Genomic DNA, 18410 nt, shown 5'->3' on the forward strand with positions numbered 1-18410 from the left:
TATGTGCATAAAAGATTATATATATTAGAATTTGAACGGATGTTAAAGGCGTTAATAGGGAGTTAATAGGGAGTTATTAAGAAGAAGAAAGATTAAGGAGAAATGAAGGCAATAAATAGCGCTACGCTTGATAAACAGATATCTATAGAGGTAGATGAACCGGTAGGATCTATGTGAGTGCATTTTTTTTCCGATTAAAAGGGTTATAATTGGGAAAAGGTCTATTTCAGCATGTGGAAGAGATGTAATATTAGGATTGTTAGTTTTTCAAGGAAAAAAGAGGGGAATAGATTGATTTTTATAGACGAAAAGGGCTTTTAATTGTTGATATTGATAATCCGTATGATCCGCCACGATTTCTTCCTCATCTTACTACATGGGAGGTAGCAGATGTACAATCGTCTCCTCGTATATATGTTTTTAAAAAATTGAATGAAAATTGATGTGGATAGACGCATCACGATCATTTTGGGTAGCATCGACAGTATATAATATGTATTGTGTATAAAAGTGATTTAATTAAAATGCAGTCGAACCAAAAGACTATTGTCTGGAATCTTTTATTACCATCACGAAATGCTATAGAATTTGTTCTTCATAGTCATTCTCGTGCAATTACAGACATTAATTGGAGTACGCATCACCCGGATATATTAGCTACATGTTCTATAGATTCATATATTCATTGTTGGGATCTTAGAGATACAAGAAAGCCGATTAATAGTTATTGTGATTGGACGGCAGGATCGACACAAGTTAAATGGAATAATCAAAATGAACATATTTTGGCATCGTCTCATGGACAATTTTTAAGAATATGGGATGATAGAGTATAAATAAATCCATATAAGTTAAAATATATTTAACATTTTAAAAGTATGGAGCACAACCAATTAAATCTATCCGTGTTTGCGAGTATTCAACAAAAATATATGGGATAGATTTTAATAGGACGGAGGAAACAAAAATAATTACATGTTCTTTAGATAAATCAGTTTGTTTTTGGGATTATGAAAAAAATGAAAATGTACCAGAAAGAATAATACGAACAAATACACCTGTTTGGAAAGCTCGCCATACGCCATTTGGTTGGGGCGTTATTACAATGCCTCAACGTGATGATAATTCGTTATACTTATGGGATATACAAGATGAAAAAAGTACACCTGTAGAACCATCAGCTAAATTTGAAGGACATACAGATATAGTTAAAGAATTTGTCTGGAGATATAGTGAAACAGATGATATTTCAAAGGGTTTTTATATTTGTTAACTTTTATAATTTAATCTTAAATCAAATTTAGATACTAGACGATTTCAACTTATAACATGGTCTAAAGATCATCATTTACGACTATGGCCAATATCTAATGAAATATTGAAGGTAAGTTTTTTTTAATCATTTCTTATCTAAAAATATAGTCTACTGGACATGATCCAGAAAAGCCAATAAGATTCAGAATGTCCAATATAGGCGCAGAATACAAAACCTATCGTCACGAACCTTTTGTAGATCAAAAAGATACATCATCTGTGCATATACCAATATCTCCTCAAGCCAAATCTACTTTAAGAAGCACCATCAATAACAAGACAAATACACTGTTTAATAGGTATAAAACAGTAACAGGAAATCATATACATGGAAAGTATATGACAAAATCTATAAGATCATATAAAGGAGTTCAGCCTTTAGAATGGATGAGAGGAGTTCGTATAGAACGATCTATAAACAGCAATTCAGCTATAACATGGAATATTCCTGAAAATTTAGGCGAAGAACTTTCATGGATAGGTCAAAAATTTCCAAAAGTTAATTTTGAAGAAGTAATAAACAATATAATAAAGAATAAAACTAAGCGTTTAGATAAATGTTGCAGGACGTAAATGTACATTAGCACTTAATGGACCTTGGGGCATTGATAATACCATGATATTTATTAGGCTTCTTGTTCAATTCCCTTTTAATTATCCTAATAGTGCAATACCAAATTTTGAACTTGAAAAAACTTCTTCTTTATCAGAGGAAAATTATATGGAAATCAAACAATCTTTAAATAAAATTTCAGAAAGCTATCTTAAAAAGAAAACCCCGTGTCTAGAAATATGTATTCGTTACCTTTTAGGAGAGAGTGTATTAAGTGGAGAATGGATATCAGATACTGAAGGTGATTCTTCAAGTGATGATGATCAAATGTTTTCTTTATCCCGCTCTATTTCATTAGAAAAGAATGCAAACAACATTGTGGTTCCTTCTCCTCGAAAATGTGCTGCAACATTTTGTTTTGGTAAGTTCTAATGTTTCATATTAACCTCTAACATTATCAATAAGGAAAGCTTGTTTGTTTTTTTCAAAAAAAAAATGAATCAATCAATAGAGCAATGTCAATTCTTTCTGAAAAAGAAAACAAAGCATTTGAATCACCTAATAATTACTTTGAATCTTTTGGTAACATTGAGAGTTTTATTAATAATAAAATTGGAATAAGCTCTGAAGACCTATTATTAAGAAATAACTCTTTAAATTTAGACGAAGAAAATCAAGCTAATTCTTCTATTTGGAGGTCAAGGGTAGAAAAATTTACTTTTTATATTGATATATTAATATACTATAGTCATTTAAAAGGAAAAATTCAAAATTCAATTCATACAGTAGCCAAAATGAACGTTATTTTAACCGGCGATCATCGAATATACGTTCAGAAGATCATTATGGAAATATTCTCATTCAGAATATTAGTTATCTTGAACCTATTAAAGAAACTTTAGCAAGAAATTATAAAATTTGTGGATCTTCTATAGAAGTTTGTGAACATAATGCAAAAATCGCTTTAAAATATGATCTATTAGAGCTTTATGAAGTATGGATGCTTGTAAAAATGATAATATCTGGAGCAGAGTTGAGAACATATACAAATCTATTTGAAAATAAAGATAAAACAGACACAGATTTAAAATTATTTATTTGTAAAAAAGAACAGGAAATTTCCAATTTTAAGAAATCAATGCAAAAACAACCTTCAATATATAATAATGTTCGCTCGGATAATCATCCTTTTGGACAATGGTTGATTGATCGAATGTGAGTATATTTATAAATTTATAATAATATTATTAATATTTAGCTTTTCATATTATGAAAACCTGAGGGATGTCCAAACGTTAGCCATGTTGTCATGTGTGCTTGATTCTGCAGAATTAAGCATTTGTCAGATTTCTGCTACTGTAAACTATATACATACATATATTTATATGCTAATTCATATTAGGACGCAGGTTTAAATGAAAAAACATGTAATTCTTTATTTCTTCAGAATCAGCATAAGATTTCCAATAAAAATAATAACATACTTTTACATAATAATGCGACACCTATTCCCGAAAGATACTATGATCATGATTCATTCTTGGAAAATACACGAATTTCACAAAAACACATTTCCCATCATTATTTAACAGATATAAAACGTAATAATTCTAATAGTCATGAAGCTATTCCATTTGAGATAACACTCCCCATCTCTATAGAAGATCGCAAAAGCGAACATTCTCAATCACACATTAATAAAAACCATTATATATCAGTAAAGATGTTTAATTATCAGCAATTGGATGACGAATATATACCATTCTCATTTTTCAGTGAAGAAAGAAAGCAACTAAAGAAATATTATAGAATAAATTATGCAGAATTTCTTATTAGATGGAAATTGTATAAAAAACGTACTGAAATTTTAAAATTTAATTCAAAATTTAATAATAATGAAATGCTTTTTACTACCAAAAAGAAAACTTTTGTTTTTGATAATAAATCAGGTAAGTAATTTTTCTTTTTCAAAAACTTAGACATTAACTTATAAAAAATTTATAGAAAATTGTGTTAAATGTTTTTCAGATCAATCTTCATTAGATAAAAACTATAGTATTTGTAAAAAAGCTACTTTTTTTTCTAATTGCATATTTTGTGAAGTATGTGTAAAAGGTATATATAATATTATTAAAAAAATTTATTAATTTATTTAAAGGTTTGGTATCTGGCTGTATAGTCTGCTCTCATGGAGGACATGCTAAATGTATGAAGAATTGGTTTATGCAAACAAAGGAATGTCCTACAGGCTGTGGATGTGAATGTCTTCTATGGACTGTTTCAAAGGAAGAATCTAATGATATAAATATTCAAAACTTTCAAGAATCAGAATATTTTCCAGAAGAAAATGACATAAAAGAAATATGGTGTAAACCACACAATATTACTATATTTAAAAGCAAAAAATTACAAAACAGACATATTGATTGATTATTTTTTAAATATACAAAAAAAATTAATTTATAACAAAATGAAATAAAGTAAATTAAAATTGAATACGCATAATAATGAATTTATAGATATCTACAATAATAACATACCCAAATATTTATCAAATATTTAAAAATTTTCATTCTTTAAATTTTATATTAAAACAATAACTAAAATAAAATATAAATTGCAATTCATTATTTATATTATAAAAAATCAATATAATTTTTGAATTTCAATCATTAAAACTTATATATATTATTTGTATTTACTTTTAAAATTATTAAATAAAAAATTAAAATGATTATTGATAAATCTATAAAACCAGGAGTCTAATAGTATTATACTAAATAAAAATGGATATTATAAATCCAAACAGTAAAATAGAAAACCCAAATTTTAATATAAATTAGCATTTTAATATTAAGTAGCTCATGAAAATACAAAATTATAATATTTAAATAAATAAATTCATAAATCTTTTTATATAAATAATTAATGCCTATATATACCGCTATGAAATGCCATTAATAAATAAATAAATAATTATAATACAATTTGCAATGATTAAACCATATTCACTTTTTTTTAATCTTAGGTCTACGTATGAAAATATCACAATCTAAACGTCTTTTATGAATTAGAAGAGAAACATCAGGTTTCTTTTCTGAAGGTATCTACATCAAATATTAATAATATATTCAATTCAAACGTGTTACTTTTTACTAAGAAATTAGAATCAAATCCAGCCTTTTTATCAACTTTTTCTTCAAATACTTGAAAATTTTCAGAAATACTATTACTATTTTTCAAACAAGAAGTATTTTCAATCAATTCTAATTGAAAATTTTGAATGCTAATGTTTTCCCCGAGTGAATCAATTTTGTAATTCTCTTGAGATTCCATATCAAAATTACAAGAATCAACATTTTTCTTTTCTTTTAAAGTTTTAAATAACATATCATCATACTAAAATACATTAAAAATAAAACATAGAAAACATTAAATTTACCTTAGTAAGTAGGCCTCTTTCTTTAGAGTCTTTAATAAGAGAATACCAATAAGAATGGCAAGAAAGTGTTTTAACATTGCCCAATATTATCAAAGAAGATCTAGCCCTAGTTAAACTTACATTCATTCGTCTAATATCTGAAAGAAATCCAATTCCTTTTGCTATTAAAAAATGTAAGCATCCCAAAATAATATTTAAAGAAAGTATTACTAGAAGCCCTAACACATGATAATATAATAATATCTTTTTCTTGGCCTTGAAATCCATCCTAATAAAATTAACATACTTTTTTTTTAATTATTATAAATCATACAACAGTATTAAAATCAACATTTTCAAAAATAAGATTACCATATTTTTTTATAAACAACTCTTTAATTTTATTAAGTTGTTGTTTGTAAGGAGTAATAATTCCAAAGCAACCATTAAACTAAAAAATAAACATAATAAATCCTAAAAAAAATAATACTAACATTTACAGAAGGAAATTCCCGTATAATAGCTTCATAAATTATTAATGCAATGCGTGCTTCCATAAGATTAAAGGGTGAACAAAAAACTTCGTCTTCATATCCATGAATATCAAAAAAGCGATAAGGACCAAAGAGATCTATTTTATGCCAAGGCCTTTTTGCCTTTTCTCTCATATTTTCGCCTAACTTTATTAAAAAGAAACTAATAAAAACATATAAAATTACCATCAAATAGTTTGTTTGAATAAAAAATCTTGCTTGGAAATTGACTAATACATGGATGCATACGATACTGTATACTATAATAGTTATATAACATTTAAAATTATTGTCAGACAGACCTCAGCATATGAACTGAAGAAGGACAATTTTTTTGCATTCTTACAAAAAGACTTTGTTCATATAAATAATTTGCTGCTACCTGAGAAAATACAGTAGGAGGTAATTGATTAGGATCTAAAAATTACTCCTAAATAAAAGAAAATTAAAAGAATATCTAACCTCCTACAAGAACACAACGCTTGCATCCATATTTCAATGGTATTAATGTACTAAGTTCTATACATTGCGCAGCCTCATCAATAATAACAGTAAAAAAATCGAAGGCTAAATTTCCAAGAAGCTCATAACCACTTGCGCTAAGTGTAGTGCAAATTACGTCTGCACTTTTAAGAATATTAATTTGAATTTCATGTCGTATGATATCCAATGATTTACCAGTGCCATTTTGTTGATCCCTTAATTCATCGAGTTGTTGACCTAAATTATTCTTTTGAAGATTTAAAGATTTTAACTCAATTTCTATCTTTTTTTTTTCTTGTTCAGATGCCTGATTCTCTAATTGCATAAATAAAAAATCACGCCGTTTCAAAATTTCATTTAATTGCTCCTTTAATGTTTCCTGATTTAAATTTTGGTCATGCTCAGGTTTCATATTGGATTTTGAAAGTTCCATTTCCACAAGATTATCTAAAGTGACATCTTTAACATTAAAATTGACAGCAGTATTCGATCCAACACGAACAATCTTAGGATAATATTTAATTCCCTTTGAATCAGGTAACCCTTGCTTAAGACGTAGAACAATTTCATCAACAGCTGCATTACTAGGAGCGCAGACAAGTATTCTTGAAGATAATGGGTCATTTTCATGAGTTACTCCAGAACGAAATCTATTTTCTGATTGAGAAAGAAAAGCATTAATTATACCCAAAATTGTCTTTGTTTTTCCTATTATTATTAAGCGTTGTACAACCTAAAACACAAAATTTACCAGTTCCTGGAGGTCTTGAAATCAAATTAGCAACACTATAATAAAGGTATATAATAAAGAACTTACCCTTGTATAAGATAAAATCCAGTAGATTTTGTTACACCAACAATAGCTTCAGCTTGAGGCTGATTTACATCATAAGTAGTCATTGCATATTGAATTTCAGCAGGAGAAACTAGAGGAAATGGCTGAGGTCTAGCATTAATAATACTATCACAAAGCTCCAAATATTCTACAAATATAAAAAAAAAACCACTTTATTTTAAATACATACCTAAACTTTTTAAAGCAGAATATTCTCTTTGAATTGTAACTAAGCTAAATATATTATAAATAAAAAACATAATAATACAGATAACATACCTAAATAGTCTAAGCCCATAAAGCTCATTGTTTGGACAAAAAAGTGTAGTTATTTTGCTTAAAGGACATGTTCTCAAGGTAAGCTCAACAAAATTCTTTTTTTTTGAAATCATTTGAACTTTTGCTAAGCATAACTTAGCATTAGATTCTGTAAATGGATTTGATACGTCTGAAATAACCAAAATATCAGAATCCAAAACGACAAGTGAATTAAATATTTCATAAGAAATAAAAACATAAAGGTCTATAAATTCATCAACAGAGATCCTATTTATTATTTTTATTTTAAATGTTTCATCCGTATTCTCTTCTTTAGCTTTAATAATTTGTTGCCAACATTCTAATAGCAATAATGGTTCAAAAGTATCCACGTAAGCTTGTGGTGTTTGAAATTTATTATCAACCTCTAAATATGTTTGTTTAATAGTACCGGGAGGAATTTCTCCATTATAGTTTAGATTCCATTGTAAAATTTGCTTATGCAATGGCGACAATGAAGGAAATAACCTCATCTTTGAAGTATTAACTTTTTGTTTCTGCAATTTTTGTTTAGAGAATAAACTACTACCTAAAATATCATGATCCAATCTTTGAACAGACTTGCGTTTTATTTGACGAATTTTCGGAGAAATCTTACCTTTCAAAGGTAGATTATCAATGTTACTATTTTCGGATTCTGTATCAGACGAAACCAATTCTTCTAAATCTCGATCTTTAATATCATCTGGCGGTGTTTCAGACTCAAAAAGCTTTGAACCTGTAGTATTTGTACTAGTTTTAGTACATTTCTTCAACTCCCTATTTATTTTCCTATCTCTTAATAATTCTAAACGAAATTGTCTTATTGAACTAGATTTAAAACCCAATCCATGCGAATTTAAAGATTTATTTTTAGAGTAACTCGGGTTCTTCAAATTATACTTATTTAAATTGCTTTCTGATTCATGAGAAGGCAATACGGCTTTAGAATTGAGTACTTCCATAACCAATTTTGTTTGCACTTTTGGCTTTGTTCCTGAAGTAAAATTTGATAAGCTTCCTGATTCAAAAGATTTGGAATGACTAATATCAGACGTTTTTCTCTCTACATTGCCCACGCAAATATCAGGATTATTACAAGGTAACTTCTGTGATAGAATAGGCGACTCAAAAACCTTTACATCATTAAACTTATCCAACATCAATTCAAACTCCTGAAGAGCAAAAGACAATTTCATCTTTTGCTCATTAGTAAGGCTAGTTTTACTGCTCTTTTTCTCAAGAAAATCTCTAAGAATAGCCAATACACTTTCTTCTATAGCTATATTTCCAACTTTTAAGCGAAAAAGCAAAAGACAAATAAAATCAACCGTAGAAATTAAAAGTTCTTTATCACTTAAGCGAAGCCATCTAAATGAATATTTAAGACAATCTTGTATCTGAAAAAATAATTTATGAAGCATATGAGAAGGTTCATCCGAATCACCATCATCTAATAAAATAATCGAATCATGGACTTTAGAGTAATTGACCATATTACTAACCATTTTCAAAACATCTCTTATGAAAACAACCATAGAATCTTTTGGAAAATCATTAGCCCATGATAAGGAAAATAAAAATGACATTTTTAGAAACATCCAAAACTGACTCCATAACAATATTATAACCGGGCGATACTCCTTTGATTTATATTGATCCAATAATAAAATACCATTTTTGGGAGAACATAATATATCAAGAACTTCAATAAACGCCTTTATCAATTGAGAAGCAACAGAAAAAGACTGAATATTTTCAAAATTGTCAATAACATTTATTAACCCTGCTAATGTAGAAACAAAATTGTGAGATAAACTAAACCGAAAAATTTCATATTGATCAACACAATTATATGCTTGTTTAATTATATTAGATGACAGCTGACCTATTTCTATAATTGGAGAAAACGATAATGATATAATAGAATGATTAATCTCAGGAACCTGCAACATTGTTTTAAATATATTAGAGCCCATTTCGTCAAATTTACGGAATAACTGAACCGCTTTTAAAATCAATTCCATAGCTATTTTATTAAAATAAACAAATCTTTCAGATTCTTCCTGTATTATTTCAATGCAAGACAATGAGGAAAGAGACTGAAATATCTGAGACATAATATCTAAATCACAATCTCGAATATTCTGAATTAAAACATCCCATATCCTTCCCAAAGTATAATTAGTAATAGTCATAACAGAATCATCATATTTTTCACTTTTCTTCATGATATTAGAAAACTCTTGCTGTAAAATCTTACAGTCCACTTTTAAAACAAATCCTATTAATCGACAAGCTTCAGCCTTTACAAAATCATTTGTTTGTATGGAAAAAAGAGACTCCTCAACAATTCCTAAGTATTTTTCAAAAACTTTTTTATTTTCTTGAATTAATATCAAATATGCATCAAAATCCATAAAAGCACTTTTTAATAAAATCTCAAACGCCATACTCAAAATCTGATACGCAAACGCTTTACAATTATCTCTATTTTCTTTTGAATACTCATCTTGCTGAAAATACTCGAGAAAATAAAGCATAAATCTGGAACAGGAATGATGTCTATTCGAATCCTGTAAACTGTTGATAAATGGCTTTACCCACATAAAAGGCAAAATAAAAGACATAAATGAGCTCTCATCCATCTGACTATTACTCATATCTGAAGTCTTAATCATTTTATGTACATAATTATTTTGACATATCGTATCAATAGCATTTAGAGGATTACAATACATTGCTTGTTCCCAAAATGTTGATCCAAGAACATTTAAAAGCGTGAGAAACGCATTCAAAATATCCAAAATTACAGGCGTATTTTCAAAAAATCGAGAACATGTAAGACCAACAATATCCCATCCTTGACCAGAAAGGTCTACAATTATAGACTCTTTTTCAGTATAATGAAATAAAATTGACACACCCTTCCAGAAAATCGACGTTGACATCTCTGGCATTGAATTATTTGTTTTTAAATAATTATCCATAGCAATGGTAAATGGCTTTTTTGCAATCGAGCTAAATTCAAATGAATTTAATTTCCTTGAAAGTTTTTTCAATGAAACTTCGGCCCATGAATAAAAATCCTCAAACTTTTCATCAAAAAGAAAATAAACCATGGCCGGAACAACTTCATCATAAATACGTAAAAATTTATTTTTCTTTTGAATAGCCAAAAAAATATTCTTAAATTTATCCTTCAATTCATCTTTTTTAAGCAATTCAACATCCCATAAACACTCATATATAACTATAAATTTTCGAAAATTTATAGTCATCTCCTTTTTTTCTAACAAAATTTCATCCGACCATTCATTCAATGCTTCATATATCCGTTCATAATCAAATTCCCTCAAATGCTTAATATAATTATGAATACTCCTATCTAAATCGCTTCAATTTATCAATATTATAAACTACATATATTCCATCATTACTATTCATGCCCTTCATAGGATGTTTCAATCTCGTCTTTCAAAATATGATAATGTTTAACACATGAATAACATCTTCCAACTTGATCTCGAATTTTCCTTTTTAACCATGATAAAGCATCACTCTTAGAAAACATAAATAACTGTAACGATTCCTTAATTAATGCATCCAATTTATTACTACAAAACCAATGTTCATCTTCACAAAGTCCTCCAAGATATTTTAAAGATTCTTGAAATGCCTTTTGTTGAATACTTGTATCTTCAAGATTTTTATAACTTTCTTCAATTAATTCCTGAACCCTCAATAAACCCGCTTCATCTATAGACATATCTTATTCATTTAGCCATAAATATATAAAAGCTTGTCTTAATCTTACCAGAATCCTTAATCTTCTAATATCTTGGTTTTTTTAACGTTGCTAAAACATTCTCGGTTTTTAAAAATCCAACCGAATCGCGTACGGTTTTCCGTATAACAAGTGCATATACTTCATTAAATACACATTAATTAATTAATTATTCAAAATATCATAAGACTTTATTCATATCATTCTTTTCTTTTTTCAATTCCTTAAAATTTATTTTATTAATGCGCTTTATATGCGCTTTATATGCGTCTTGTATGCGTCTTGTATGCGTCTTGTATGCACTCTCAACTATAAAACACCTATATATAGATAGTTCTAGAATTCTTATTTATATCTGTATTTTTTTTACAAATCGTCATATATGCAATCACAATATAAAACAAAATATACGTATATTTTCATATTTAATTCTTTAAATTACCATCTAAACATTAAGAATGGGCGTTTTATAGGAAAAAAAACATAAAAAACTTATCAAAAGGACTAATTTATTAAAAATAAAGAGATCATATGATACTCGTATAGCAGCTATCGTAAATAATATGCTAATGTATATACCTATATTTAGGAATTAGGGTTTAACCCACGAAACCAAGAAATTAAAAAAACGCTTTTTAAAGTATTAATTTTTCATACAGAATAACCTCAAAAAAATAAAAGTATTTGAAAAATAAAAATGGCTGTTAAGTAGAGCTAAATAGTAGGAAAAAAAGCAGATTAAAACATATATTTAGGCCCGAAGAGAATGCAACTCTTTCAGAAGTTCAAGGAGAAATAGATTCCAATTGGGATGAAGTAGAAAAGAAATATTTTTAAAAAAAAAATTAAACAAATGTTTTTAGGTTGTTGATAATTTTGACAATATGGACCTCAAACCAGAGCTATTGAGAGGTATTTATGCATATGGGTAAATAAGGATTATGTTATTTTTGATAAAATTGTTTTTTTAATACTTTTTTTTTAGTTTTGAACGTCCTTCAGCTATTCAACAAAGAGCTATTTTGCCGGTTATTAGAGGTATGTGGGAGTAATTACGAGTAAATAGAAAGAAGATAGAATGGTTAATGGATATAAAGACCATGATGTGATTGCACAAGCACAATCTGGGACGGGAAAAACGGCAACTTTTTCGATATCCGTATTGCAAAAAATAGATATTGGTTTAAAGCAATGTCAGGCACTTATTCTCGCCCCTACGCGTGAGCTTGCGCAGCAGATTCAGAAAGTAGTGATTGCTATAGGGGACTTTTTGCAAGTAGAGGTTATATTTTTAGGATTTAGGGGAAAAAAAAAACTAAAATTATAATAAGTGTCATGCTTGTATTGGAGGAACAAATATAAAGGATGACATACAAATGCTTCAATCAGGTGTACATGTTGTTGTTGGAACTCCAGGAAGAGTTCATGATATGATTCAGCGCAGAGCTTTAAAAGCCGATGCTATAAAAATTTTTGTTATGGATGAAGCAGACGAAATGCTTTCAGTAATATTTTGAAGTATAAAAATTAGCATTTACTAATAAAAACAGAGGGGTTTCAAGGATCAAATGTATGATATTTTTCAACTTTTGCCACAGTCGACACAGGTCGTCCTTTTATCAGCTACAATGCCTCAAGATGTACTTGAGGTTACTACAAAATTTATGCGTGATCCAATTCGTATTCTTGTTAAAAAGGACGAACTTACATTGGAAGGTATTAAACAATTTTATATAGCAGTTGAAAGAGAAGATTGGAAACTCGACACCTTATGTGATTTATATGAAACAGTTACAATCACACAAGCTGTTATCTTTTGCAATACTAGAAGAAAAGTAGACTGGTTAACGGAAAAACTTACTTCACGCGATTTTACAGTATCTGCTATGCATGGTGATATGCAACAATCCGAACGAGAAATTCTTATGAAAGAATTCCGAAGTGGCTCCTCTCGTATTTTGGTAAATTATTCTCTTAAAAATAATCTTATACTTATTTGTTTTAGATTGCTACTGATCTTCTTGCCAGAGGAATCGATGTCCAGCAAAGTATTCTTTTTATTATTATATTTTTAACCCTTTTACTAAAATTTTAGTTTCATTGGTTATTAACTATGATTTACCATCTAACCGTGAAAATTATATTCATAGGATCGGACGAGGTGGAAGATTTGGTCGTAAAGGTGTAGCTATTAATTTTGTTACCTCCGAAGATGTAAGAATGATGCGGGATATTGAACAATTTTATAGTACACAGGTAATTCTACCTTTTTTCTCTATCTCTACTTACTTATCAATAAAGATCGAGGAAATGCCTATGAATGTTGCGGATTTAATCTAAATTTATCAACTTGTATAATTCCTATCTAGCAAAATTTTATATTTAAGATAAACTATTTATAACATGTAATTATTTACTTTTTTTAAATATTTAATACTCTTTTTGTTAATTATTTATAAAGCACCTTATGATCCAACCTGTTTCACCTCTAACCATCGATGGATTAACCATATCACAATATAATTATAAATATTTAGCCTTTAAAGACAAAAAGTAGCATCTATTATGGCATAGAAAATGTCAGAAGCATCAGAATATGAGATATCAGATGAAGAATCTTTAAAATTTATCTTAGAAAGAGTAGAAGCAGCGTTTAATGAGGAAGAAAAAAAAACGAATGATATTAAGCAGGAAAATGTGAGTATTTTGATATGAAAAATATATTAGAAATAAACAGATTTACAGGAGAAAGTGGTAAATAAGAGAGAGAATGCTAATTTTCGGGAAGAATTTATTCAAACTACATTATTTGGAAAAGTTATTCCAAATAAACCAAAAGAATCCTCAATTAAAGAAATGGAGGAGGAACCAACGCATCATGAAATAGATAAAGAATCAATTAAGACGTGGATTTATCCTACGAACATGAAAGAAAGGGATTATCAATTTAATATTGTTCAAAAAGCACTTTATCAAAATATACTCGTATCACTTCCAACAGGACTTGGAAAAACGTTTATTGCAGCAGTAGTTATGTTTAATTATTATAGATGGTTTCCAAAAAGTAAGATTATATTTGTTGCGCCAACAAAACCTTTAGTTTCTCAACAAATTCAAGCGTGTTATAATATATGTGGAATACCTCCGGAAGATACGATTGAATTAAGTGGAAATGTAAAGCAATCAATAAGATCATTTGCATGGAAAGAAAAAAGAGTATTTTTTATGACGCCACAGGCCTTACAAAATGATTTGGAAGCGAAAATTTGCAATAAAAAGTCAATTGTTTGTTTGGTTATTGATGAAGCACATAGAGCTATAGGGAATTATGCGTACTGTAATGTTGTTCGTATGATTCGTTCAAAAAACAAAAGCTTTAGGATTTTGGCGTTAACAGCAACACCGGGGACAGATATTGATTCAGTACAAGGAGTTATCAATTCTTTATATATTGCACATATTGAGTTACGAACAGAAGATTCTATTGATATTCAAAAATATCTTCATAATCGAACACTAAAAACTATATTAGTACCTCTTTCTCAAGAGTTAATAACAGTTCGTGATTTATACGGTGAAATTATAAAACCATTTTTACAGCAATTGAATTCAATGAACGCATATCATGTTCATGATCCTGGAGAATTAACAACTTTTAGTCTTATACAAGCTCAAAAGTCTTTTATGAAAACTCCATCTATGATGAACGCACCATCTATTAAAAAAGGAGAATTTTTTACACTTTTCTCCATCTTATCTTCACTGGCATATCCTATGTCTTTACTAATTTGTCATGGATTGAATCCATTTTACAAAAAAATCAAAGAATTAGTGGATGGACCAGTATTAAAAAAACACAAATGTTTTGAAAGTGAAGAAAAATTTAGACAAATTATATCTTTAATTGAAAAGCTAAGATCAGCCCCAACATATATTGGGCATCCAAAGTTGGAAAAATTGCGTTCTCTTCTATTAGATCATTTTGTTAACGCAAATGATAAAAACGAAGAGACGCAAGCAATGGTATTTGTAGAATATAGATCAAGTGCAGAAGATATCATGAAGGTTCTAGAAGAAGATTATCCATTGGTGAAAGCACAGTTATTTATTGGTCAATCATCTCGTAAATTGTCATCAGGAATGACCCAAAAAGAACAAATTTCTATTATTGAAAAATTCAAAGCCAAAGATTTTAATACTTTAATTGCTACATCAATAGGGGAGGAAGGGCTTGACATTGGTGAAGTTGATTTAATTATTTGTTATGATTCATCATCATCTTCAATTCGTTTATTGCAACGTATGGGAAGAACAGGACGTAAACGAGAAGGCCATATATATATCTTACTTACTTCTGGGAGAGAAGAAAGAAATTATTTCCGTGCTAAAGATTCTTATAAAGCAATTCAAAGGGTTATCGCACATGGAAATGTATTAAAATTACATGAAAAAATATCACCCAGAATAATACCTAAATTTGAAAGTCCAAAATGCCATAAACAAGAGCTGGTAATAGACAAGAATATTATATCAAGCGACATAAGCAACGAATTTATAAAAAAATATCAATTAAAATATCAATCAAAATACAAGGAAAAGAAACCTGTTCTTACATGCAAAAATCAATTTATTACAGCATCTACTTTACATAAACAAACAATCGAAAATAATAAAGAATCTAATAGAATAGTAAATGCCGTATTATCGAATGATTTTATTAAACATTCTAATTCAGAACAAAAAGAACAATTTGATCATGATATTAAAACAATTGGAAGCCAGCCATTGCTCGCTAAAGATATTACACTATTTCCTGAATCAGTACCAAAAGACAAGCTCAGCTCTTTCTGTTATGTATCTCATAGTAAACTATGTCAACGATTAATTCAAACTATGCAAAAAATCAATTCTATCAAAACATCTAAAACTGTATTAAACAACTTTATAAACAACAATCAAATCAATTCTTTAAAATTTAGAAATATTCTAGTAAAAAATACAAGGAATTATATGCTTTTAGGAAAAAATATCAACCAATCTCAATGTTTAAAACTTAACGATTTTTCTAATAAGGAATCTTTCAAAAGCAATGGATTAGAAGAAATTCCAAAAGAACATTTAATTACAAACAATTCATTACTATCTAACTACAAAGCAAAACCAACTTATTCTAACAGATTTAAACGGCGTAAAATCATATTTGATAGCGATGAAAAAGACGATCTCGATTTACCAGATATTTCTAATGTATTATGTCCATTAAATGAAAAGCATAAGAAAGAAACTTTATTCAACAAATACAAATAATTCACTATTATATAAGATATAATTTAATCATTTAGATTCTTAAAAATTTTAAATATTATATGAATCAGAAATATCGGTTAAGTTTCATCAAATCTTTAATCAAATGATAGATCAGAATAAGTTTCCAGAGATTACAGAGGAAGATCTTATTAACTTTCATGAGAATCATTTTAATAGCGAATCATTAGAAATTTTCAGTTATTTTTTGAAAAAAGATGAAAAAAATATATTTAATAATGCCAATTTTTTAGGATTTCATACATATTCAGATGGAAACATTAGGACTTTAAATGAAGAGGATATCGCATATTTCAAATGGTCAGAATCATTTAAATCAGGTTTGTTATTAACATATTTTTTCATGACTAAGTTTTTATTTTAGAAGCAAAACATTCAACATATTTTGTTTCAAATAAAACAGAATCACTTGAAGAAGATCAAGAAATGAAAGAAGAATTAAAAGCACATATACCATCATATTCAAAGCTTGTTAGAAATGATAACGAACTTTTTCTAAGATATGGAGAAAAATATGAGCTGATTAAAAAAGAAGAAGATGCACTTGATACTTATTATTATGAACTTTCACGAAAAAATACTAATCATGGTACTGATGAAAATAAAATAAAAGTAAATTATTGGCCAGCTATACCTATTCGTATTTAAACGATTTTTGCTCTGTGATACATCTATATCTATGATGAAATCATATATCGTCATCCTTGTTCAGAACTTAATAACTTTTTTATAGCAATATGATCATGACGAATCCTTAAACATGTGATTTCTGAGATGAATATTAAACAAAAAAACACCAGTTTCTTTAAAAATCTTACTTAACATCATAAATTACAATTCTTTTTCAATATATACTTATCAAAATACAAATATCCTAAAATAAATCATTTAAAGATCTCATCATCTCACATATTTAATTTTAGATTTAGGAAAAAAACAAACAAAATACACAAATTCAACACAATAAAATAAAATCAATACTAAAATGGCTTCTAGTTTTTAATACCTATAAAATTTATTTACAATTTAACTATTTTTATACAACTTAACTAATCTATCTTGTCTAATTATCATCTGATATAGTAAAATCATCTGAAATAATATCTGATGAATTCTCTTTTATGCTTAAAATAAAAAGTTGTAAAACAAAAATAATAAAATCAAAAAAACATGGTTTAAATTTACAATGACGTCCTATTCTTTCAATTCCTTAATTACACATTATATCATACATACCTTCTCCAACAAAATCAATAAATAATCCTCCATGTAAATATCCATATTGCCCTTCTGGTGCATCTGGAAGTACCCATAACAAATGACATAATAAACATAGAAAAAATGACCCAATTACTACGTAAAAAAAAACCAATCGTGGTATAACTGAAATATACACAATTTTATGGGTATATATATTCTTTTTAAAAATATTTAATAATTATAAACCAACTTAATCATTATACACACCAATTGTATAATTGAACGAAGTAAAAGACGAAAAAAACTAACACTAAAAAACATCAATATTTACATATTTATTTAATAATATACTCCATAAAATAAATACAGACTATATGGCAATAAACTAAAATATCTAATGACCGTATCAAATGGTTTTTAAATCGTTCATTTATTTTTCCTGATCTATCCTGAAAGAATGCCTGAGATAAGGCGTTTGTTTCCATCAAGTTTTGATCCATCTGATGCTACTATAATAATTAATATATTTTATTTATTAATTAATTACCATTTAACCTATCGTTAATTAAAGTTTTAATAAATTCTTAATAAAATGTTAAGAAATTGTTAAGAAAAGTTAAGAAAAGTTAAGAAAAGTTAAAAAAAGTTGAAAAATTGTTAAG

The 18410-nt window shown here is 27.8% G+C and overlaps 6 protein-coding genes across 6 annotated transcripts; 4 read left to right on the plus strand and 2 right to left on the minus strand.

Annotated features, from left to right (window-relative positions):
* The first annotated feature begins 57 nt into the window (after positions 1-57).
* On the plus strand, positions 58-4343 carry T552_00401 (hypothetical protein). Its single transcript, XM_018369016.1, has 15 exons — positions 58-173; positions 220-258; positions 305-408; positions 453-484; positions 531-830; positions 878-1256; positions 1305-1384; positions 1423-1827; positions 1868-2288; positions 2333-2571; positions 2616-3082; positions 3126-3225; positions 3270-3816; positions 3872-3982; positions 4026-4343. The coding sequence occupies exons 1-15, from the start codon at positions 103-105 to the stop codon at positions 4295-4297; spliced, it is 3567 nt and encodes a 1188-aa protein (XP_018227284.1). The 5' UTR covers positions 58-102; the 3' UTR covers positions 4298-4343.
* Positions 4344-4829: 486 nt separating this feature from the next.
* Positions 4830-11297, minus strand: T552_00402 (hypothetical protein). The gene is made up of 15 exons (XM_018369017.1): positions 11254-11297; positions 10877-11207; positions 7419-10832; positions 7330-7373; positions 7122-7287; positions 7056-7069; positions 6284-7012; positions 6124-6238; positions 6008-6081; positions 5783-5964; positions 5623-5739; positions 5520-5577; positions 5310-5470; positions 5024-5266; positions 4830-4974 (listed from the first exon to the last, which is right to left on the minus strand). The coding sequence occupies exons 2-15, from the start codon at positions 11203-11205 to the stop codon at positions 4876-4878; spliced, it is 5745 nt and encodes a 1914-aa protein (XP_018227285.1). The 5' UTR covers positions 11206-11207; positions 11254-11297; the 3' UTR covers positions 4830-4875.
* A 577-nt stretch (positions 11298-11874) lies between these two features.
* On the plus strand, positions 11875-13636 carry T552_00403 (ATP-dependent RNA helicase eIF4A). The gene is made up of 10 exons (XM_018369018.1): positions 11875-11931; positions 11979-12039; positions 12087-12151; positions 12209-12261; positions 12321-12505; positions 12555-12728; positions 12774-13184; positions 13229-13271; positions 13319-13479; positions 13525-13636. Exons 1-10 carry the CDS (start codon positions 11921-11923, stop codon positions 13561-13563), a joined length of 1203 nt encoding a protein of 400 aa, XP_018227286.1. The 5' UTR covers positions 11875-11920; the 3' UTR covers positions 13564-13636.
* Positions 13637-13754: 118 nt separating this feature from the next.
* T552_00404 (hypothetical protein) lies at positions 13755-16576 on the plus strand. The gene is made up of 2 exons (XM_018369019.1): positions 13755-13920; positions 13969-16576. The coding sequence occupies exons 1-2, from the start codon at positions 13801-13803 to the stop codon at positions 16528-16530; spliced, it is 2682 nt and encodes an 893-aa protein (XP_018227287.1). The 5' UTR covers positions 13755-13800; the 3' UTR covers positions 16531-16576.
* An 11-nt stretch (positions 16577-16587) lies between these two features.
* Positions 16588-17242, plus strand: T552_00405 (hypothetical protein). The gene is made up of 2 exons (XM_018369020.1): positions 16588-16868; positions 16913-17242. Exons 1-2 carry the CDS (start codon positions 16634-16636, stop codon positions 17194-17196), a joined length of 519 nt encoding a protein of 172 aa, XP_018227288.1. The 5' UTR covers positions 16588-16633; the 3' UTR covers positions 17197-17242.
* A 323-nt stretch (positions 17243-17565) lies between these two features.
* On the minus strand, positions 17566-18301 carry T552_00406 (hypothetical protein). Its single transcript, XM_018369021.1, has 4 exons — positions 18100-18301; positions 18016-18058; positions 17785-17965; positions 17566-17742 (listed from the first exon to the last, which is right to left on the minus strand). Exons 1-4 carry the CDS (start codon positions 18246-18248, stop codon positions 17612-17614), a joined length of 504 nt encoding a protein of 167 aa, XP_018227289.1. The 5' UTR covers positions 18249-18301; the 3' UTR covers positions 17566-17611.
* Positions 18302-18410: the final 109 nt, after the last annotated feature.

This window comes from Pneumocystis carinii, assembly GCF_001477545.1.
Source record: "Pneumocystis carinii B80 chromosome Unknown supercont1.2, whole genome shotgun sequence".
Taxonomy (NCBI): domain Eukaryota; kingdom Fungi; phylum Ascomycota; class Pneumocystomycetes; order Pneumocystales; family Pneumocystaceae; genus Pneumocystis; species Pneumocystis carinii.